General features: G+C 44.8%; 1 protein-coding gene across 1 annotated transcript in view; it reads left to right on the top strand.

Annotated features, from left to right (window-relative positions):
• The window catches only part of TTC17 (tetratricopeptide repeat domain 17), a 66,978-nt gene that overhangs the window by 23,285 nt on the left and 20,398 nt on the right, over positions 1 to 23,295 (top strand). Inside the window, exons 14-17 of the mRNA XM_035116059.3 lie at positions 222 to 299; positions 1,755 to 1,979; positions 2,822 to 3,008; positions 16,297 to 16,467. Of these exons, the coding sequence (XP_034971950.3) occupies positions 222 to 299; positions 1,755 to 1,979; positions 2,822 to 3,008; positions 16,297 to 16,467 (661 nt within the window). The remainder of the gene's footprint in view (positions 1 to 221; positions 300 to 1,754; positions 1,980 to 2,821; positions 3,009 to 16,296; positions 16,468 to 23,295) is intronic.

Here is a 23,295-nt window from a genome sequence, read left to right on the forward strand (position 1 = left end):
ATGATTTTTCCAGTTGAATTGCAATGATTTTTCCAGTCTTTGCAATTTAGCCATAACCATCCAAATAGAAAAGTAGGCTCTCTTGGGTTTTCATTTTGTGGTAAAACCTGCTGATCCTTTAGATCATTAAATTTGAATTACCAAACTAACTTTTCTGCATTAAAGTCTTGCATTCGATAGGTTCAAATGTATGGTTTTAAACACTTCTCTGTCTTGCACAGATATTATACTCTCGTGTCAACAATCAATCAGTTACGCAGCAGCAAATAGGATCATTCATCTATCATGCCATTGTAAAGGTAATTGCAATGACTGCAATGTATGCTTTTTATTTTCCTCTTAGAGTATATGGATTTTTTTCCAGAATCCCAAAGGGCCCTCATCTACAAAAGCAATAATCTCTTTAATTGATTCAGAGTGTTCCACTTAAGTCAACTGTAAATCATTCCACTTCTTTATTTTTGTTAGAAATGTTTGTGATTTTTATGCATGAAAAGTGCTGATTTGGTCAGATTTTACAGCCTCCGTGACTGATTGACATAGAGTGAAATAAGGGCAAACAAAGAATATAATACCACGAGTACCAATGATGACTAGAAATTGAATTTGTTTCAAGCTATTCTTGGTATGGTCGAAAACATACAGGGTCCTTTTGTCAAGAAATATATTGATAGCTGTGAAGCCTTGGATTGACAAATACTGAAGGAGATTTACAGGCCAATATTCCTGCTGTACACTATACCTATGATTTCAAGAAATATAGCAATCTAGGAAATTGTAGGAAAGAAATTCTGCTGCAGTACTGCTGCCTTCCGGAAAGAAAATGGTACAGTGCTAGCTCTGGTAAATGTTGGAAATGTAATAGTATATTCTGAATTATAGCATTTTAACCATACAGGAATGCTAGAAGGATAGGGTAGGTATCCCAGAGACTATAGAATTGTGTATTTGCTTTATCTATAGTGGCTTCCTAATGGCATATGTTCTATGGGCAGCTCACGATAGAAAAGAGTAAAATATAACAACAGCAGAATTAAAATAGCAGCATAAAAGCTTTTGAACCCACAGAAAGGAGACATAACTTGTCAGAAAATACATGCACATAGATACTCATGTTGTAATGTGAATTGTTTGATTCACAGAATACTAGCACTCTTAGTCAATTTAATTACATATTTTATTCTAAGCAAGACTCTCATGTATCTTTTGTTTATGTAAGAGTGTGTGTGTGTGTGTGTGTGTGTGTGTGTGTGTGTGTGTGTGTGTTCCCTGCTGATTCACAATCCCACTTAACTGATGAGATATTAAACAAATCTTAGACCTTAGACATGGGCCTTAGAAATACCTTCCACATTATATAGGGGCATAATCTTGTTATGCAAATCTGTTCTTTTATTGTTAATGCTGCTTTTAATGCAAGCCATAAACACTGCAGAAAGCATTTAGATAGCTGTGAGATGGGGGCTAAACATGCTCCCTGCCCTTGGAGACTCCAGCCATTGAGAATCAAGCTTGCTCTCACCTGCGTCAGCACATCCTGTGTTCCTTGTTTCACTGGGGTGTAGTAGAATATTAGGACATAGTTAGATCAATGTTTTGCTGTGTGCAGCTGATTGGTATATGCATGACCCTCCGGCAGTGATCTCTGCAAACATCTGTTGCTGTAACATCTAGGGGGGCAGTGGTAGTCTAACATGGTAAAGCATGGAATGAGATTAATGAGGGTAGCCTTTCTTTTTTGTGGTTTATTTCAGGCAAGGGATCCCTTATGGTTGGTTCTCAATGAGGCTGGCCTTTACTGGCGTGCATTTGGAAATGGCACCTTCGCCTTCACTTGCTTACAAAAGGCCTTTAACTTGACCCCACATGAATTCCAGGATATTCCTTTAGTCAATCTAGCCAACCTTCTAATTCATTATGGTCTTCATCTGGATGCCAGCAAACTTCTCCGAAAAGCTTTAGCCATCAATGGCTCTGAGGTGAGTCTTCATTTTTCCCCTGTTCTCTTCTGTTCTGTTTGCTTAAGTAGGATTGAAGCAGAAGTATTTCTTTCATACCCCATCTCAGTGTCCAGAAGTGAATTAGTAGAAGTGGTTTGTTACATTTGAATCTTGGGAAGTTGCTTGAATGTATTGATGTAAAAATATAGTTACTCAAAGGGGCCCAGCACTTGTTTGCTAACTTCACACAAATTAATTCTTTAAACCCTGTCTTCATTTTGTTCAGCTGCTGTTAATTGACATGGTTGCCCAGGACTCCTAACTAGTCAGAAATATTTATACAAGGGTTTCAGAACACTTCAATAATGTTCATAAACCATTGAGTGGAAGGAAGCTCACACAGGGGGGGCGGGTCCCATCCAACACCCTGTTCCCCTTCCTAAGAAAATCTAGAGAATCAAAGGACCTCTTGAACAATTGGGAGAAGTGGGAATCTTGAATCCACCCCTAACTGTTCGGAGGATCCTTATTATACCACCTAGAGAAGCTTTTGTAGAACAGTGGGAACTAGATGGGGCAGGGCATGAAAAGGTCCCCTTCAATGAGTTTCCTTCTACTTTAGCTGCTTAAGAGCCAAACCAATAAGTCCATACTGTATCTTATAGGTTTGAATACTGTATTATCAGTCTTAATGTAAAAAGATACTGATATCTTAAAGGGCGGCTTTAAGTACATATGCGTACATACACGCACATATTTGAAACAGAACTCCCAAGATCTGAGCATGCTTGTTGTAAATTTCCAGTTCTTTTGACAACTGAACTGAAATCTGGGTTTTGCCTATGCCTGTGCTGATGGAAGTTTGCCTTTCGCCTTTTTAGCCTCTGACCTTCTTGAGCTTAGGAAATGCCTGCTTGGCTCTGAAGAACGTCAGTGGGGCATTGCAGGCTTTCAGGCATGCCCTGGATATTGCGACAAAGTGTCTGGAGTGTGAGAGGAGCCTGAAGCTGATCCGCTGTTTGCAGTTCTATCCGTTTCTGTACAACATCACCTCTTCTGCCTGCAGTGGTAAGCAGCTGCTGAAACAGTCCCCAAATTAGTAACTTTATCCCTTCAACACTACCTGCAGAAATTGGACTACTTCTCTTTCTCTCCCTCATTGATAATCTGTTTTTCATCTGCTCGCGCTCTCTCTCTCTGTCCAACTAGAAAAGGGAACAGTGGTTTTTTTCAGTTAGATCTAATTGAGAGTAATTTTTGGAAAGTTGTCTTCCCAGAATTCCCTATCTAATTCTCCTTACAAATTGGGTGCAGTGTTTACTAAATAGAGAATGCTAGGTTAGTTTCAAGCCCTTCAATAGCATTGCTCTGCTGTAGGGCTGCTGCAATAGTCCCATGTTTACACCTCATCTGTTTTCTTAGCAAATACCAAGAACCAGGGAGACGGGGAGAGAATGGCCCTAAACATGGAATAACATGTCACTTTAAACCCATCTGCACCACTATATAAAAGCAGGCTCCCTGTTGTTCAGAACCTGCTGTAAATATTAGAAGAGATTTAGCTTCCTTTTCAAGTAAAGCTGTGAAAAGATTAAACAAATTCTGTCTTCACCTATAGCTGCTAAATCTCCGGTGCATTTTTGCTCCTTAATAGCACTTAAATTTTATTTGAATATATGATTGGAACTGATCTAGTATAATCCCTATCCAATTATCTGTATGAGCTAACACATTAGGATTATTTAAGGCAGTGGTTCCCAAACTTTTTGATATAGCGACCATTTTACTGTCACATGACTTTTGGACTTTGGTCTTCAACAGCTGTCTGTTTTGTACATTTCAATTGCAAGTCTGCCTACTTTTAAACCATCACTTGAGGCATCGAAGCAAAATTCAACAATACCCCTATTAATATGGAGTTTAATTTATTGAAATATTTATAGTACTTACTAAATTATTACTGGTTTGTTTGTGAGAATGTAAGAAAACTAACCATCAGATTGCAGGGTATTGCCTCATAAACTGTAAAACTTTATTCTAAAAGCATAGTTACACAATCAGTGATAGATATAATGAACTACGAGCATCTTAAAGTTTTATTTACGATAAGCCCATTTTATCAAGTATCAGCGGGATGGCTTGAGCTTACATTTTATTACCAAGTAGGTCAATGGAGGCTTTGATGGTTGTCAGACATAGTCTCACATCAGTTAATACATAGGATAAAGGTATTTCTTATTTCAACTAAGCACATTTCAAATCACCCTTGGCTCAACTATTTACTCATCCTCTGATTTGTGGGTGCTTACAAGCACGTTGTGCCAAGTTGTCACCAGATCTGCTGCAAGCCACCAGAGAGCAGTTCACTAGCATTACAGTGTGAAACTTGACCCTTTCTGGCATTTGGTTACAAGTATCAACACAGCATTATAATATGCCCAAAAATGCAAAATGTTATCTGAGGTACTATACCAGTTAAGGATTAAAAACAATAATCCTTTTGGGTTTACATATACAACCGATGACACATTTGCACAAGCATCACAACCCACAGGTTGAGAAACGCTGAATTAAGGGATGGAATTGCATGGCATTCCCCTACTTAAGTATCTTCTCTATGCCAAGATTTTATTTTCCCATGTTTCATAAAGAGATACCTTTCAAGGGATTAGAAACAGGACTGCATATGTGCATCCAGATTCTTAGCATAAGTGCAGAACCTAGAATCAGACTTCTCAGAATCTCAGCTTTCAAAAAGGAAGTTTTCTGTTTCAGTTGACGGGAGAAATTTAAAGCTATGCTTTTGTACAAGGCTTAAACCACAGTGGTGCTGAGGAAGACTTCTTGCAGTCTGAGCCCGTAGTGAGGGGGGTAGGCAGAGTTTCCTGTAGTATACAAGTGCTTTTTTTTTCCTCCTCTCTGGTTGGTGGCTATTAAGACTGTTGGCTTCCACTTCATTGTCCTCCAACACCCAGCCTCCATTCTTCTCTTTTCTTTTCTTTTCTTTTCTTTTCTTTTTGTCATACCTAACATTGTCAAAATAGATTCTTAGGGTGCAAGTAGAACCCAAAGATGCAGGAAATGTTTGTGAGCTTCCGTAACCAAGTGAAGAAACTTTCCTTTACATTCAGTGCTGGTTACAGATTTTCACTACTGACTGTGATTCAACCCTTGGTTATACAAAGTGTTAAAAATCACACATATATGCACTTCTGAGTAGTTTAGGATTGCTAAATTCAGGGCCGTCTACTGGGAAAGCGCAGGATCAGAATATTGACCAAAATCTCTGCCTTTGTAACTTAAGATTCTCATGACTGCTAGAATACAGTATGTGAATTTTTCATGTTCGTCTATCTTTTGAAGTAAAATCCCAATCTTCTGTTACATTTTCAACAAGTATGGCAACAAAATTATGCGCAGAGTATGGGTTTTATTGAAATACAGGTTCTAAGGCTGCATCATTCTTCTATGTTAGTTATTTTGCTTGCATGACTGTTTGTGGGAAGGAAGTAAGGAGCTTTCTTCTCTCTGTTCATAAGAATGATGGTCCCAATGTGGTTGTTCTCAATTTGGCACTAATCTGGGTTCATAAGGATGATATTTCTTCCCTCTGTTCATAACTATTAATAACTCTCAGAAAAAAATAAATCAAGATCTACCAGTGGGAAAGTGGACAAAACATGGATTCAATATTGGAAGCTTCCATATTGACATTGTTCTCTCTCTTGCTCTTCATATGCTGTGTTCCTTTCTTTTATAGACTACAAAGGTGGGAAACACTTCAGGTCATCTTGTCTATCCCCTGCTAATGTGAGAACATTAGACATTTGAACATGAGAAATGGTGTGGACATTTCTTTTGTTGCTGTTATTTTTAGAATGTGAAATAAACATTCTAATGACTCCAGCTTCTGACACTTGATTTTATTTTATTTTTTTGCGGGATTGAAAAAAATGGAAAGTGAAAAGAAGATACCAGGAATTTGCCAGGATGTCTGATGATCATTGTTCTGTGTTATTTTTTCTTTTTCCTTTTTCCTTAATAGGCTCAAGGGGGGGGGGCTCTTTATAGGAATCAAACCTTTGAAACATATTTGAGCATATCTCAAGCACTGGGACACCCAGAACTGACTGAGTCTATCTAGCTTGTTATTGTGTATTGTGTCCCCAGATGTTTTGGGCTACAACTCCTGTTGGTCCCAGCCTGTGTGAACATGGGGCAGGGATGATGGTGGATGAAGTTCAAAACATCTGAAGGGCACCAGTTGAGGAATGCCAGTCTACCTTGACTGCCAATAGCTCTCCAGGGATTGAATCAGGGATTTTTCCCAGTCCTATCTAGAAATGCCAGGGATTGAAACTGGGATATCAGCATGTAACGCATATGCTCCACCACCGATACACAAAAAGTAGATAGTGCAACATTGGCGTAGTGTTGTGCTACATAATCAAATAAATAAAAGCTACATGTAGGTTTGTTTGCATTCCACATGTTACTGGTGCTAACTCCTATTTAATGGAAAGTCATGACTTTGTGGAATACACGTCCGGTAATCTTGAACACATCCAGATTAAGGTTCAGTAATAATACACAACTAAATACCCAGAGTAGTTGCGTATCACTACTATTGTACTTGTTGCTGCCCCAGTTAGGTATGGGGTGGCAGTTAATTGCATTGATGATTGCCATCTCTCTGAGCACAACTCTTCAGCATACTACTAATTGAACTGACCATACTGCAGAAATGGGACGGCATGTTATGCAGGCATACTTCGCTTTATTGCATTGAACATATGATTGCTTCTTACGAAGATGCGGATGCAGCTGCAAGCAGTCCGGCCGCTTCCAGAGGAAGGAAGCCCCGCCCTGCCCTTGCCATCCACCTTCTGGCCACGGGAGTAGAACTGACTAGGGCTGGAGCTGGAGTTAGTTTTTTTTTTCCCACCCCACCCCTGCAGCTGCAAGGTGTGTGGCTTAATAGACTACAGTATCATGTAAACGTAACTTGTACATGCACTAGGAAACAAAACAAAAAGTCTGACTTGCTTTATTGCGGTGGTCTGGAACCAAATCCGCAATATCTCCAAGGTATGCCTGTACACTCCCATTACTTTTGGTTTCTTACTATAAAGGTGGAAGAATGAAAGGGCTTCAGTAGCAATAGATCCTATTCCTCCCTTGACATGCTGGTTTAGCAGTGTGATAATAGGTGGTTTTTATCTGAGGTAAATAAATAATTTTATTTATCAAATAACATAAGAATGGCAATTAGGCACAGGGCTGTGCTTTGTCCCTTAGACACTCCCTGTCCCAGGTACAGAATTACATGGCAAAAATTAATGGTCACCAGAACTGCTCCAAATATGTCAATATACATACAGTATTTACTTACAAGTAACTCCATGTTCTGTGGGACTTACTCCCTTGCAAGTGGATTTAGGATACCGTATTTTTCGCTCCTTAAGACGCACTTTTTTCCTCCTAAAAAGTAAGAGGAAATTCTTTGCGTCTTATGGAGCAAATGTGTGGTCCCTGGAGCCGAATTGCCCAGGGGTGAAAGGCAGGTCATGCTTTCTTTTTTAGAAAGAGCTAAAGGCTAACAAGAGGGAAAGAGAGTGTTGAAAGGAACCCGCTCAACAGCTGATAGCAAGAGATCGGGGAGGGAGATAAGGGAGCTAGCTCCCTTTCCGGCCCGCCCAGGCCTCAATTGTTGTCTGCAGTGGGAGGCTGTTTGCTTCCCCAGCGACGTGACTGGCTGATTAGATTATCTGTCTGGAAACTGTAGAAATGGGTCCCTTTCCTAGAGAAGCTGCAGAATGAGCTGATCCTAAAAATGGAGCTTTCCCCCTTTGCAAAAAAAAAAAATGCACAACTGTGAGCTGACACCCCCCCCAAAAAAAGGGGCTTTCCCCATTTGCAAAAAAAGCAGCACAACTTTGAGCTGATCCTCAAAAAAATGGAGCTCTCCCCCTTTGCAAAAGAAGCTTCCTCAAATATTTAATTTGGGAGGGGGGGCAAAGGCACCTAGGCCTCTGGGAGTTGGCTGCTATGCATAGGACAATTCAAGAAAGCAAAAAAAAATTCTTGTTTTCCTCCTCTAAAAACTAGGTGCGTCCTATGGAGCGAAAAATGCTGTATATCCTAGGTGTCACAGTGTTTGCCAAATTTTCCTTTTCACTTAAGTGTTTTGCAGAAAGGTTGTTGAAGGTTTATAATGCAATTATGTGCATGCTTATTCAAAAATAAGTTCTGTTCCCAGTAAAGCAACTGTAGGGTTAGAGCCTTAAATTTGCTTGAGCTAGACAATTCTCATGCCCTCCAGGTGTTTTGGACAACAGCCGCCATGGCCAAATAATGGTCAGGGTTTATAGAAGTGTTCTCCAAAACATCTAGAGGACAACAGGTTGGAGAAAGGTTTGGTAGGCCAAAATAAATGTTCAACCACAGTAACTGTTTCTGACTTCCAGTCCTTGAGGTACCTACTTTCCTTTGTTAACATGAATATCAAGCACTATTGTTCGGGGGATTACCTTGGATGGTCCCAGGTGGACTTTTAAAAATTAACTTCGGTGACATGCTCACACCTCCCTCTTTCATCTGCCACGATGGTGGCTTCCTCTACATTCTTTAGGACAGCTTTCTCCAACTTGGTCGCCTCCAGTCGTTTTGGATTGCAACTCCCATCAGCCCCAGCCAGCATTGCTAACGGTCAGGAATGGAGGAAGTTGCAGTCCAAAACATCTGGAGGGAACCAGGTTGAAGAAGGTTGGCTTAGACTTTGTGTATATGCGCCCATACATGGTGATTCTCATTCTGTAGCATTCTAGTTATGGTTTTTCTTAGGTTTTTTCTTATTATGAAGCTCCTGTTCATTCCCTATCTATTCCCACACTACATATGCATTTCTTTAAAAGCATCTATACTGTGCTTTCTTAAAGTGCTGTGTTTTCTGGTGCCCTCTTGTGGCATAAGGTATCGCATTTCCATTCAGCAGTATGTATATCTTTGAGCTTTTTGGAATAAGCTCCTTAAGTGGTTTCCTTTTGGTGTTGTTTTCTCCAGAGCTATACTGGGAGAATTTATACAGTATCAACCAGCTTTTAGAATAGGGTAGACTAGGATCTTACATGGGAGGAAGCTACTTTTAGACTAGTATCTTATCAATTTTACATCACCCACACCACACATGAGGCTTTGAAGAACCTTCAAACATTCTTTTAGAAAAGCAAGATTTCCCAAAGTTCTGGCGAGAAATTGTAATTTATAATCCTGTTTTTTTCCAGTTTGGACAAGAAGAACAGGATCATATTGTGATCTACAGTTAGCAACACAATAATGTCTAAAAAAAAGCTAGGTGCTGGCTCCCAAACGCCACAAACCCAGAAGTGAGTGTTTCGGTTTGCAAATGTTCTTTGGAACCCGAACATCCAATGGGGCTTCTGAATGGCTACAGGAGCTTTCTGCAGCCAATTGGAAGCCACACCTTGGTTTCAAAATGTTTTGGAAGTCGAACGGACGTTCAGAACGGATTCCATTCAACTTCCAAGGTACCACTGTATATAGAGTAAGAGTTCTCTCAGAATAGAAGTTCTGTTACTCAGAAAAATATAATAATCTATACCTTACTAGATATTACTTAAAGCTTGTATCGAGTGCGGTACACAGTATAATAACATAAGTGTAATAACATCATAAATAGTAAACCATTTCTTTAAGGGAAAATGGTGAAAGGACAAGATAATAGGTAGAAGCCAAGTGGGGCATCCCTAAAAGCATCTTCATGAGAGAGTTTTCAGTTGCTTTCTTAGAGTAAGAAGGTAGGAAAAACACAACCAGCATGTGGAAGCAATCTGCTATCATAGGCATTCTTTTGGAAAACGACCTGATCACCTACCAGCTCAAATTGTGCTTCTGGGATTCCCATGCAGCAGGTGCTATCCAGCCACAGTCAGCCACAAGGGAACTTGCCAAGAGCAGGACTCTTGTTAGAAATATGTAACAAACCCAAATCTGACAAACAAAAGTGTCTGTGGTTGCTACATTACCGACATTTAGGAATAAGTTCCAGTGAATTTCGTGAAACTTTGGAGTATATTTTGCTTTTGTGCATCAGATTTGCTATTAAAGTTTCTCTCGGAGCCACTATGAAATGTGGCTCTCCTGGCCACGTAGATGAATTTGAAGATACAAGAAGTGCTGCTGAATCACAAAGAAGGCAAGTAGAAAGAAGATCAAATTTACTTTGCTTTCAACTCATCAGTCTATTTAGCAATACTTTTCAAGATTTGAAGTTTTACACTTCTAAGTGTTACAATCCTAAAATAATGCTGCAGGCCAGATCGATTACATTTATGAAAATGAGAGGCAAATCTATTGCTTTAAAAATATAAATATAATGCACATTAGTGGCAGTCTTCCATCACATGAGACATTCCTAGAGGTGGGTCTGTATTGTTGAACAGGTTGCCCACCTGCCTTAACACTAAGAGATCCATTAATGCAGCTTCCAAGAAGTTGTCTTTTTCTCTCTCAGATGAGGTTTTTCTGGTCCTGTGGCCACGGCTCAGGAACATTTTCAGGTGTGCTGCTTGGGTGTTTTAAGAGAAATAGTACTGAGCAGATATTTTACCCTAAAAATAAGCAATGTTGGGTTGGACTCAGGCCAAGTCATGGTTTACAGCCATTGTCGTTCTGGCTTGCTGTAAACAGGAGTAGGTAGATAGAATTGGTTTACATAAATAGGCCAATATTGAGACATAGAGCCCCCACCTCATTTTATTGCACTTTGCCTTATTGCAGTTCACAAATATTGTTCCTTATGACGTCACGGGTGCAGCTGCAGGCAGCCCGGCCGCTTCCAGGGGAACAAAGCCCCTCCACCATCGCTGCCCCTCTTCTGGCCACAGAAGTAGAGCTGGCTACTGGTTTTCCCTTCCTGCCCCTGCAGCCAGGGGCTTGGCTTAATAGGCTACTGCAGCATAGGGTAAACATAACTTTAATCACCGGGAAACAAAAAATATTGTGTTACTTGCTTTCTTGCGATAGTCGCTTTCTTGCAGTGTTCTGCAATATCTCCAAGGTATGCCTGTATTTAGGAAGATAATGGCTGAAGATGGGGGTTCTCCATACAAGAAAGGTTGCGGACATAGATAATATTTTATTCTGGAAAGAGAAAAAACAGAAATGCATACCAGAAGCTGTAAAAAGTTTTCCGAGAACATGCCATTGCCATTCTAACGGTCTGTGCATTTCACCCTCCCCTGTCTTCTAAAGGACGTCAAGTTATATTTGAGGCACTAATTGAAATTCAGGCCACACCACTGCTTAGCCTGCTGCTCTATATGTAGCATCAGAGTACCCTGAGAGGCATTGCAAATAGCATTTCCTAGTCTTTCTTATCTGCTGACGATGTTGGAGAGTTAAATTTAGAAGCCATCTTCCATGTTGGGCCTCGTTCCCAGACAGGGCTGAGAACACGCTGTGGTCTCCATCCACGTCACAGGGAGAAAATTCACGTTGTAACCATTGGAGAGGGAGGACAATGATTAGGGTATGGTGGCTTTTATGGTAGCTGCCCCCCCCCCCGGCCCATTATTCATAGATCAATTGTGCATTTTTAAAGGGGCTATGGGATTGCCAGCCATTCTCTGGGGAGGTGGGTTTGTGTACGTGTGTCCCTTTTGTGCCACATTGTGTTCAAATTTAGCAGACAGACGTTCGCCCTGCTTTTTTCTTTTCATGATTTATTTAGTGATGGTTTATATTTCATAAGGGTAATTTTTAGCACTATCGTTGCTGGGAACAGAGCCCATTATGCAATTGGTCAGACATTGGGTTGTGTGCCTTGCTGCTGCTGCTTTTCTAATGCAAAAAAAGAAATGTCACAACTGTAACATTTAAAAGTAAGTTATATTGGAGTAATAGATGTTTTATTACAGTTTGTCCTATACGTTAATAGGATCAACCTGTTTCTACATTTACGTACAATGTTAGGGGTGAGAACACCCTAGTTAAAAAACAAATGTGCACTGGTTTGTTATATAACAAGTTTGCTATCAATATATATGAGGACATCCGCTTGTTGAAATTTATATTGATAATGAACCACATATTACAGCATCAACTAAATTAGTTTTGTTTGCATAATAATATATTGGATCAAAGTATGTAGCATCAATCAAACTGCCCTGCATTCCATTATTGCATTCACAGTAGTGTAGCCAAACAGCCATGGTCAAGTAAATTAGAAAACAATGTTGGCTAAACTGATTGTATGATTCTGCTTCCAAGATTTAGGTTACTGATGTCTTGTTTGGGATTGAATGGGAGAGTGGAAGAAAGGTACACAAGGACTAGAAATACCAACGGGATGGGGAATGGCTAGAGTCTCTTGAGCTCCCCTATGGGCAGGTTTAACAGAAGGGCAGGACCACTCAACTGTCAGTCACCAGATGTCATCATGACATCAGGTGATCTGTTTTTCCATTGTAGCATGGCATGAATTAGGACCCCTGCCAGGCCTAATTGGAATCACAAGCTAGAGATCCCCTATTGCAGGAATAGCAGAACAGTAGGGGGACTGGTGCATATTACAGGGAGCTGTGGAGGGCACTGGGTTCCTACTCCATGGACATTTGACATCCTGATTAGGACTCTTCTTTTTGAGCTTTCATAAAGTCGCAGGAGGATATACTTTGGTTGAACATTAAGAGAAACTTCTTCATAGTCAAAATAGTTTGACACTTATACATGTGAGGGGGAGATCTTCAAGTAGACACTGGACAGCCATCTCTTGGAGATAGTCTAGTTCTGGATTTCCTGCACTGAACAGGGGATTGATGGCCTACAGGGCCCTTTCCAACTCTGTTTTTTACAGTATGCAGTTTCTTAGGTTGGTATTGGAAAAAAAGGTGAATAAGAGGATGCATGATAGAGGTATATAAAATTATGCTGGGTGTTGGAAAAAGTGGCTAGAGATATGTTTCTCCCCCTCTCACATAACACTAGAACTGGGGGACATCCAATGTAGTTGAATTCAGGACAGATGAAAGAAAGCACTTCTTCCACACAGTGTATAGTTCTAAACTATGGAATTTGCTTCCACAGGAGGTGGTGGTGGCCATCAACTTGGGTGGTTTTAAAAGAGGATTGACAAATTTCTGGAGGATGATACTATCAAAGGCTATGTTCTACCACCACTGTCAAGAGACCATATGCCTCTGAATGCTAGTTTTCTCTAGAATGTGCTTTCCCAGATCCTTCAACTTTTTTAAACCAAAGAACATGTCTAGCATCCTTACTGCTTCACCATCTATGTTGCCTTTTGTGGTTACTTTATAATGTTAAATTAAAATGTATTATATAAATTAAAGCCTTACCATTGTTGAGAGGAAACTGCCCACAACTTGGATGTATCAATTATAGCTAATCAAAATTGTAGTTGCCCTGATTTCAACAGTAAAATGGTGTACATTGGCTCCTGTTCAGCTGATGATCTTCTAATAGAGAAGTTGTTTGTTGGTTGTTGTTGTTTAGTCGTTTAGTCGTGTCCGACTCTTCTTGACCTCATGGAGCATAGCACGCCAGGCACTCCTGTCTTCCACTGCCTCCCGCAGTTTGGTCAAACTCATGTTCGTAGCTTCAAGAACACTGACCAACCATTTCGTCCTCTGTCGTCCCCTTCTCCTTGTGCCCTCCATCTTTCCCAACATCAGGGTCTTTTCCAGGGAGTCTTAGGGAACCAAATACCTCCATGCCCTTCTGAAGTGCTTTTGCTTGCCTGGAATGTGCCCTTGAACTGTGATGGGGCTTCTTGCTTTGCTGGATGGATGATACAGAGTTGGGTCATGTAGAAACCTCTGACTTTTGCTGGGCTGGAATGTAGACTTTGTGCAAAAGTCAGAGTTGCCCCACCCATTTCTGCCTGTGGCCCTGCCCACCCTGCCAGGTGCCCATGAAGGGAGCACAGCCTTCAGGCTGCAAAGGGTTCCCTACCTCTGTTCAACTGGAGCAGTGCCATTTTCTCTTATTTCCCCCACTTGATGCCGTTAGTTTAGTACACACTGGCAAGTGGTGTCAAGACTTCCAGCATCTGAGATCTTTCCGTGTTATACATTAGATCTAAAAGTGGCTATTTGAGTGCTGCTACTGGTTTTCAATACTCCAACTGCTTTTTCTGTAAAAGTAAAACCGCTTTACCTCTGTAAAGTAAAGTAGATTCTTTGGCTTTCTTAGTATAGCAGGGCTTCATCTTCCAAAAATGGTGCATGCCATCATCTAGTCCAGGCATGTCCAACAGGTAGACTTTGACCTGAACCCCAAAAAAGGGGGTAGATCACTGCCAGTTTTTAACGCTGTGCGTAGATTGCAGTCTCCTAATCTAATCTATTTAAAACGAATAATAAATATGGTGCTAGCTTAACAAGCACATTATTCTAGAATTTCATTATTTTCCCATTTTGTCCTTCCCTCATCTCTTCTCCACAGTGTTCTTTTTAGTGTGGGTGTATATAAACACATGCATGCACCATAAGGCTTTTCCATAGCATCCACTTAATTAATTTTTTTTGGAATGCTAAAGTATCCAAGGTTCATTCTGCTGAAGGGCATCTCACAATGTAGTCTGGATCAGATGTCACCAAAAAGGCCTCATTTCCGTGTTGTGGTCCTGTGCTCACTATCTCTGATGAATTATACATGAGGCTGTGTAAAGCAGATTTAAAAAGATGAAACCAATTAAATTTTAATGGGGGGGTGAGATGAGTTGGGGGAGGGGAGGGAGGCGCAGTGCTGAGACCAGGGAGAGATGACAAAGACAAATGTAATTGTATAGCAGATGCTTTAAAAGTGTGTGAAGTTTAGCTGCTTGTGCTACTCTGTCATTAACCTACATTGTAAAATAATTTTGGTTACCCTCTTCATTCTGTTACTGAATACAATACCACTCACCAGCAGATTAAAGAGGGAGATTTTTACTGAGACTGCATGTTCTGTAGATCTCACTCTGTTTCGTTTTGGCCTCTTCCTAAGTAACAAAAGTCTGGCCTTATTTAAGTGAGATCCTGAGCCTTCATACTTTCTCATATTTCACTTGGAGCAATGGATACCCAAACCTAAAATTGCATTTTAGCAGCTGAGCATGTTCCCAGTATGACTAGTTCACAAACTTTTTCACTGATCTAGTTGCCCATGCATATGCACACACACACACATTTTTTTAAAAAAACACCTCATTTCTTAACATTATTAAATATTAAACCATTTGAAGTTCACTTGACTTGTTCCAAAATCGTTAACTATGGTTTTGCTGAAACAGGAAACTGGTTTAATCTTGACTCGTGCAAAACGAGGAGCAAAAGTCTAGGGATGAAAGTCTCAGTTTTTTATTAGATTTGTGAATTTTATTCAACATTGCCATGGATTATGTGGCTTGATATTTATAGTGGTACCTTGGTACTCGAACAGCTTGGCTCCTGAACACTGCAAACCTGGAAGTAAGTGTTCCGGTTTGCAAATGTTTTTCAGAAGCCGAACGTCCGACGCGGCTTCTGCTTGAGTGCAGGAAGCTCCTGGAGCCAATCGGAAGCCGCGCCTCGGTTTTCGAATGGTTTTAGGAGTCGAACGGACTCCCGGAACGGATCAAGTTCGAGAACCAAGGTATCACTGTATTTCACAACTCTTACCTATCAACTTGCATTGTAAGGCTTTCCTGAGCAGATTTGTATCAGTTAAAGAGAGACAGTGCAGTATTTGAACCTAGCAATCAAAATCAACCCAGTAGAAACCAAGTGAGAGTGAAATAACAGGATTTTCAAGAATAGGACCCAGCCTTCATACTGCAGCAGAAAGAAAGAGCAGGAAAATCTTCGTGCTCTCTGTGTAGTCCAACATATGAATTCTGTGTATGTTCAGTCTCATTCAGGAAGCTTTCAGATCTTGGCTAGAGTTTGGGGTGGGTGTCCTGTCCTCCCTTCCGTGTGTGCACATCAAGGGACATGGTTTCTGTCCCCCTCTCAATTCTGTTTCAACTACCATGTTGTAGGACTTAGGGCACTGCCTGTAGGGTTGGTTTCTAAATAAAAATGCCTTCCATATTTTTATTCTTGCCATCGTTCTCCCTTTTCCTTTTGCACTTTTTGATTTTCTGTTCCGTAGCCCATCCAAGTGCTCCTCTTCCCACTTGTGATTGACAAGGTGAGAGAGATACTTCGGAAAGTGTGTCACTTAATGACTGCCATTAATTTCCAAAGCATTGTACATGATCATCCTTGTTTGTAGACCATTTGTGTGTATGTGTCAATAATTCAGATGATTATAGCAGCTTGGCCTAAGGGAGTCATGTCTGTGTGTTTCACAGGCCACTGTCACGGGAAGAGCCAAGGCAGCAGCCATACCAAGCAGAAGTACCTTGACAAGCCCGATTCTGAGATCATATCCATGGAAGAAAATCTTGCGGCAGTGACTGAAGATGATTCTACAGATCTTCTTCACAGTTCCACAACAGAGTCATCCTCTTTGACTTTAGAAAGTAAGTGAATATTGGAATAGTGAGCACAGCAAAGGGGGGTTGAGCCTTTTCTTCTTTTTCAGAGCAGTTACTTTCTACGTTTCTAAGTTTGGAAAGCGCCTCTTTTTCACTGTTAGCATTAATAAGTGTATGAGAGAAGGAATTTCACTGTGTGCAACTTCTCTGCAGCGATTTGAAACTTCCCACTTTGATACAACCATTAAGGATACAAGGACCTTAATGTTGAAGTTGGCCACCTCCGCTGTACCTACACTCTTGACCAGGCACCCCCAAACTTCGGCCCTCCAGATGTTTTGGACTACAATTCCCATCATCCCTGACACTGGTCCTGTTAACTAGTGTCAGAGGGCCTGATATGGCTACTCTAGAGTAACGACTCCAGCATGGTCTTTTAAGGCTTTTGTTAAGTGCTGATTATTTACAGTGTTCAGAGCGGTAAAAATGCATCCTTAAGGTGAGGTGTCAGAACCTCCGAATGGCGATTGGCGCGTTTTCTTCCAGCACCAAAGCTTTGGCAGACCCAACCTCTTCCCCCTACGTTTGCGTCGCAATTCGGGAGTTGGGGGGATTGGCCTCCCCCCCGTGCGTCCAACTTCCTTTCCCACCTGAGGCATGGGCTCCACAACCTTGCCTGAGCCTCGGACACCACTTCCTGACTCTCCGCTGGAGGCAGAGCTCTCCTTACTCTCTCCAGCGCTTGGGGATGGGCTGGAACTTAAGATGGGAGGGACTTCCCGGTATCCCTTGTCCCTCACATCCACCCCCCTCCCAGGCTCCTCTCCCCCCCTCCCTAGGGGCTCTCTGCTTGCTGGGGATGAGTGAAACCCCAAGAAGTCTGTGGCATCCGAGCCTGTGGGTGTAAAAATTTCCCCCCAATCCTGCGATCTTTCCCCTTCCCCCTGCGAAGACGGGAATCCCAAGAAGTCAGTGGCGTCAGAGCTGGTGGGAGTAAAAATGTTCTGCCAGTCCTCTCCTGTCTCTGACGTAGTCGACCTCGGTGAAACCCACACCTCTTCTTCCGTATCCTCAAATTCTGCTTCCCATCTCCATGGAGAGCTGCTGCCTGCGATCCCTTCCTCCCGCCCCTCCCCCTCCTCCTCCCTTTCCATGTGCCAGGGCTTGGGTCTGTGGGGGAAAAGGGCGTGGAACTCTTCCACTAAAAATTCCTCGGGTACTTCCATGGCCGGTATCCACTCATTGTGGGACGGCGGAGTGTCCTCCCATGCTATCAGGTACTCCAGCCCTCTCACCCCTCTCCTTGAGTCTAAAATCTCAGTTGCCTCATTGAGCTGTCGGGCGTCTCCCGTTTCCCCCCTCCCTCTGGAGGCTGATCGCTGTCCCTGAACCTGGTACTTTCTCTGTACGGCGACAGCAGCGATCTATGAAACACTGGGTGCACTCTCATGTCCCCAGGCAGTGCTAGCCTGAAGGCTACTGGGTTGACCTGTTGCGTGACCGTGAAGGGGCCCAGCCTCCTGGGTGCTAACTTCTTGCATCGCCCCCTGGTGGGAAGACCTTCCGAGGATAACCAAACCTTGTCCCCCACCCTGATGACCTCTCCCGGTCGCCTGTGGCGATCTGCCTCCTTCTTGTACGCTTCCTTGGCCCTCTCCAAGTGTTCTCTGAGCTGCTGATGCACCGTCTCCAGGTCCTCTGCCCAATCCTCTGCCTGTGGGCCCTCTTCCTCCTCCTCCCCCTCCCTCTCCGGGAAAGATCTGAGGTCGCGCCCGTAGTTGGCCTTAAAGGGCGACACCCCTGTGGAGACGTGCACCGCATTGTTGTAGGCAAATTCTGCCAGTGGCAGGCGATCTACCCAGTCCGTCTGCCTCTGGCTGACGTAACATCTCAGGTACTGCTGCAGAATGGCGTCGACCCGCTCCGCCTGTCCATTGGTCTGCGGGTGCCGAGCCGTAGACAAACTGACCTCCACCTGCAGGAGGTTCATTAGCCGCCGCCAGAACCTGGAAACAAATTGGCGGCCACGATCCGAAATAACTCTTAAAGGCAATCCATGCAGTCTGAATACGTGGTCCACAAACAGTTTGGCCGTCTCTTCTGCCGAGACCGCCCTGGCACACGGTATAAAGTGGCACATTTTGGACATGAGGTCCACCACCACCAACACTGCGGTCTTGCCCCTGGACGACGGCAGGTCTGTGATGAAGTCCATGGACACTACTTCCCACGGCCTGTGCGGTGTGGCTAATGGCTCCAGCAAACCTGCTGGTGGCGCTCTGACCACCTTTGCTCTCTGGCAGGTGTCACATCCCCTTACATAATCCCGAACATCCTCCCGCACCCCTGGCCACCAGAAGTGTCTCATGACTAGGTGAGTGGTTTTGTCCCTTCCGAAATGACCCGCCGTTGGGTTGTCGTGCATCTGCTTGAGGACCTTACCTCTCAGCTGTTTGGTGGGCAGGTACAGGGCACCCCTCCTTTCCTCAAAGTCTTTGGCCTGCTCCCTCCCCCCTCGCAAGTCTCTGAAGATGCGGGAGGCAAACTCATCTGCTGCCGTCAGTGCTGTGAGTTCTGCCTCGCTCACCACTGCTGCTCCGCAGGACCATGCTGATGGGGGGAAAATGTGCCTGGGCGCTGGTGGCAACTCCTGCTCCAAGTACTCTGGTTTGCGGGAGAGGGCATCCGCCCTGACATTCTGCTCCCCCGGGATGTAGTGGATGGAGAAGTTGAAGTTCGAGAAGAACTCTGCCCACCGTATCTGTCGCTGGTTGAGCACCCTGGCCGTTCTCCAGAACTCCAGGTTCTTGTGGTCTGTGCACACCTGGATGGGGTGCTTGGCGCCCACCAGGAAGTGTCGCCAGTGCTGGAAAGCAGCGTGGATCGCAAGAAGTTCCCTATCAAACACCGTGTAGTTGCGTTCAGGCTGTGTCAGCTTCCTGGAGAAGAAGGCACAAGGTCTCCACTCTCTGTTGGCGTCCAGTTGCAACAGGATCGCTCCCAACGCCCGGTCTGAAGCATCTGTCTCCACGCGTAGGGGCGCATCCTGCACCACGTGGAACAGGTTCTGGTCGGACGCGAACACCCTCTTGAGGCTTTCGAACGCTGCTTGCGCCTCTGGCGTCCACCTGAACTTCTGCTTGCCTCTCAGGCAGTCCGTGATGGGAGCCGTAACCCGCGAGAAGTTCTTGATGAATTTCCTGTAGAAGTTGGCGAATCCTAGGAGGCGTTGGGCATCTTTGCGCGTCCTGGGGCTGTGCCAGTCCAGGATGGCCTGCACCTTGTCCTTGTCCATCGCCAGTTCCTTGTCTGACAGTTTGTAGCCCAGGAAGTCCACTTCCCTGGTGTGAAACGTGCACTTCTCCAGCTTCACATACAGGTGGTTCTCCTTCAGGCGTTGCAACACCTCCCTGACATCCTTCACATGTTGCACTGGGTCAGCGGAATAGATAAGGATGTCATCCAGGAAGACCAAGCAGTTCTTGAAGAGAAGGGACCCCAGGACGTGCTGCATGAAGGCCTGGAAGCATGCTGAGCCCCCTTGCAACCCGAAGGGCATCACCAGATATTCAAAAGAGCCCAGAGGCGTGAACATCGTGGTTTTCCACTCATCGCCTTCCCGGATCCTGATCAAGTTGTACGCCCCCCTCAGGTCTAGCTTGGTGAAAATCTTGCCCCTGCGTGCCGCTGTCAGGAGATCGTCCACTCTGGGCATGGGGAAAGCCACTGGCTCTGTCACTGAATTGAGCCGTCTGAAATCCACCACAAGACGGCGCTGTTGCGTGTCTTTCTTGTCCACCCAGAAGACCGGGCTGCCCCCTGCTGCCTTGCTTTCTCTGATGAACCCCCTCTTGAGGTTCTTGTCTATAAACGCACGCAGATCCTCCAGTTCCTGATCTGACATGGCGTACAGCTTGGCTGGGGGTATCGTTGCCCCTGGCACCAGGTTGATCTGGCAGTCGAAAGACCTGTGTGGGGGTAGGTGGTCGGACTCCGCTTCGCTGAAGACCTCCTGCAGGTCCCAGTACTGCTTGGGTATCGCCTCACCCCCTTTGACATGCATGGTGGCCACCGTGGCTATTGGAGGCCCCTCCCCTGGTTGGTGCTGCATGCAATGTTCCAGACAAAAGTCCGACCCAAACGTGATGCATCTCTGGTGCCAACTTATGGAGGGGTCGTGGCGCACCAGCCAGCTCATTCCCAAAACGATGGGGGGGTCTGAGATGGTCGTGACGTTGAACGCCAGTGTCTCTGAGTGCCTTCCCACCGTCATTCTCATGGGGGGGGGGGTTGATGAGTGATGGCCCCTCCCAGCAACTCTCTGCCGTCAATGGTGGCTACGTGCAGGGGAAAATCCAGCTGCAGAAGCTGGATCTGGTGCTCTTCTGCAAAGTTTCTCGAGAAGAAGTTGGCTGAGGCACCACTGTCAATTAAGGCGAGGACCGTCAGGGGATAGCCATTTGGGAGCGTTAGCGTGACTTCTAGAACCACTCCTGCTCTGGGAGGGGTGGGCTGGCTCTGCTCCTCTCTGTGCGGGTGGGCGGGCTGGGGCTGTTGTCTGCTGACTGTGCCTGGCTGCTGCCCCTTGTCTCCTGCAGCCAGGCTGTCTCGTTTCCCTGCTGTGGTGCTGCTTCAGTGGGGGAAGGTACAACCGTTCCCGCCTTTCCTTGCCACTCTCTGCGATGAGGGCAGTCTCTGACGCGATGCCGGGGGGAGTTGCAGAGAAAGCAATTCCCGCCTCTTCCCTCCTTGCGTCTTGGCGCCGCCGGGGTTTGAAAAGCCCGCGCGCGCGCTCCACCGATCTCCATCGGTTCCGGCTCTGGGCTTGGCCTGGGCGGGTCTGGGGGCGGGCCCTGGGGTGGGGTTTGGTGATGTGGTCTGTCCTGGGAGCGTGGGAACCAAGGTTTTGCTGCGCGCGTCGCTTGTTTGTCATTCCATCTGGATTCCTGTCTCACCCCCCACCGCTAGCGCCGCTTTGCTTAACTCATCCATAGTTCGCGGTTTAGGACCTCTTGCCAGCTCATCCTTAACGTCTGCGTGCAAACCCAGGTAGAAGGCTGATTTCACTGGCTCACTTTGCAGATCCCACCCCAGTTTGTGCACCAGCATGGTGAATCTCGCCCAGTAGTCCCTAACTGTCGATTTTCCTTGTGTTAAGTTGTGAAGCTCCTCTTTAGTGGCCTCCATTTCACTGTCACTAGCGTACATTATTTTTAAAGCTTCTAGAAATAATTTTGCGTTCTTCATGCAAGGATTTTTTTGCGCGATGAGCGGTCTTACCCATTCTCGGGCGGCCCCCGTCAAATGCTCTATGATAAAGGAGACTCTGTGCGCGTCATCTGGGAATTCTGCTGCATGCAATTCCAGCGCATAATTTATTTCTGTCTCGAATCCTAGGTACTCCCTAGGGTCGCCACTAAACTTGGTGACTAGGCTCTGTCCCCTTCTCACTTGGACTAGCTGCGGCTGGGGCGCCCCCCCCCCCACCTCTAGCGGCTTTCTCCTCTTCCAACTTTTTCTGCAGGTCCAATACCATCACCCTTAGCTGTTTCTCAGTCTCCTCTTTTGTCCTCACCTGGTCCACCAGCTTGTTCAGCTCCTCCTGCGCCCCTCGCGCTTCCTCCTGAGCGGCATGCAATTGCTGCTGTGCCTGCGCTGTGAGGTTCCGTAGCTCCTGCTTCGCTGCTTCGGCCTCCAGCCTCCAATGCTCAGCCTCTTGAGCGCTCATCGCTGCACTCCAAAGTAGCCAAAAAAAGATTCGGAGGTTGCTGTCAGAGGGCCTGATATGGCTACTCTAGAGTAACGACTCCAGCATGGTCTTTTAAGGCTTTTATTAAGTGCTGATTATTTACAGTGTTCAGAGCGGTAAAAATGCATCCTTAAGGTGAGGTGTCAGAACCTCCGAATGGCGATTGGCGCGTTTTCTTCCAGCACCAAAGCTTTGGCAGACCCAACCTCTTCCCCCTACGTTTGCGTTGCAATTCGGGAGTTGGGGGGATTGGCCTCCCCCCCATGCGTCCAACTTCCTTTCCCACCTGAGGCATGGGCTCCACAACCTTGCCTGAGCCTCGGACACCACTTCCTGACTCTCCGCTGGAGGCAGAGCTCTCCTTACTCTCTCCAGCGCTTGGGGATGGGCTGGAACTTAAGATGGGAGGGACTTCCCGGTATCCCTTGTCCCTCACAACTAGGGATCATGGGAGTTGTAGGCTAAAACATCTGGAGTGCTGCAGTTTGGGGGTGCCTGCTCTTGACCATCTTAGCAGAGCAGGCTAAAATAAATCCCTTGCATGGAAATGCATATGTTTAAATGCGCTTGCCATATCTGCTGGTTCATTTGTCCATAGCATACCTGCCTGGACCACAAAATAAGTCACCGCACCTGTTGAGTGCTTAAAAAAATAGTAGAGCACCAAAAGAATGCATCCTTGCCTATGGTCCATGTCATGTATAAATCAGGCTTCACTGAGCTGCATACAATTTGATTGCAGAACGATTAGGGAAAGTAGAGACATATTGCTTGATTGCATAGGATTGTAGTTTAATTCCATTGTTAAAGGACTTTCCCATCTGTCAGACATGCTAATGGTGTCACATTGCTCTGATTAGATTAGATGAAGATCCATCCTCAGTCAGAACAGAGGTCTGTCTGGTCCTGCACCCTCTTTCTAATAGTAGCCCACCATACCACATGCTTCTGGGAGATCAACAAGTGCCCTACTCCTCTTGTTAAGCTCTCAGCAATCGCAGTTTAGAGACATACTGCAAGTAAACTCTGGGGACTCCCATTCAGTGATCATGCCTTGGTAGGTACATAGGATGCTTGCCTGATACCCTCTACCCAAATTCATCCTCTTGCCTTTACATGAGTCT

This window comes from Zootoca vivipara, chromosome 1 (assembly GCF_965207765.1).
Source record: "Zootoca vivipara chromosome 1, rZooViv2.hap1.1, whole genome shotgun sequence".
NCBI classification, from domain to species: domain Eukaryota; kingdom Metazoa; phylum Chordata; class Lepidosauria; order Squamata; family Lacertidae; genus Zootoca; species Zootoca vivipara.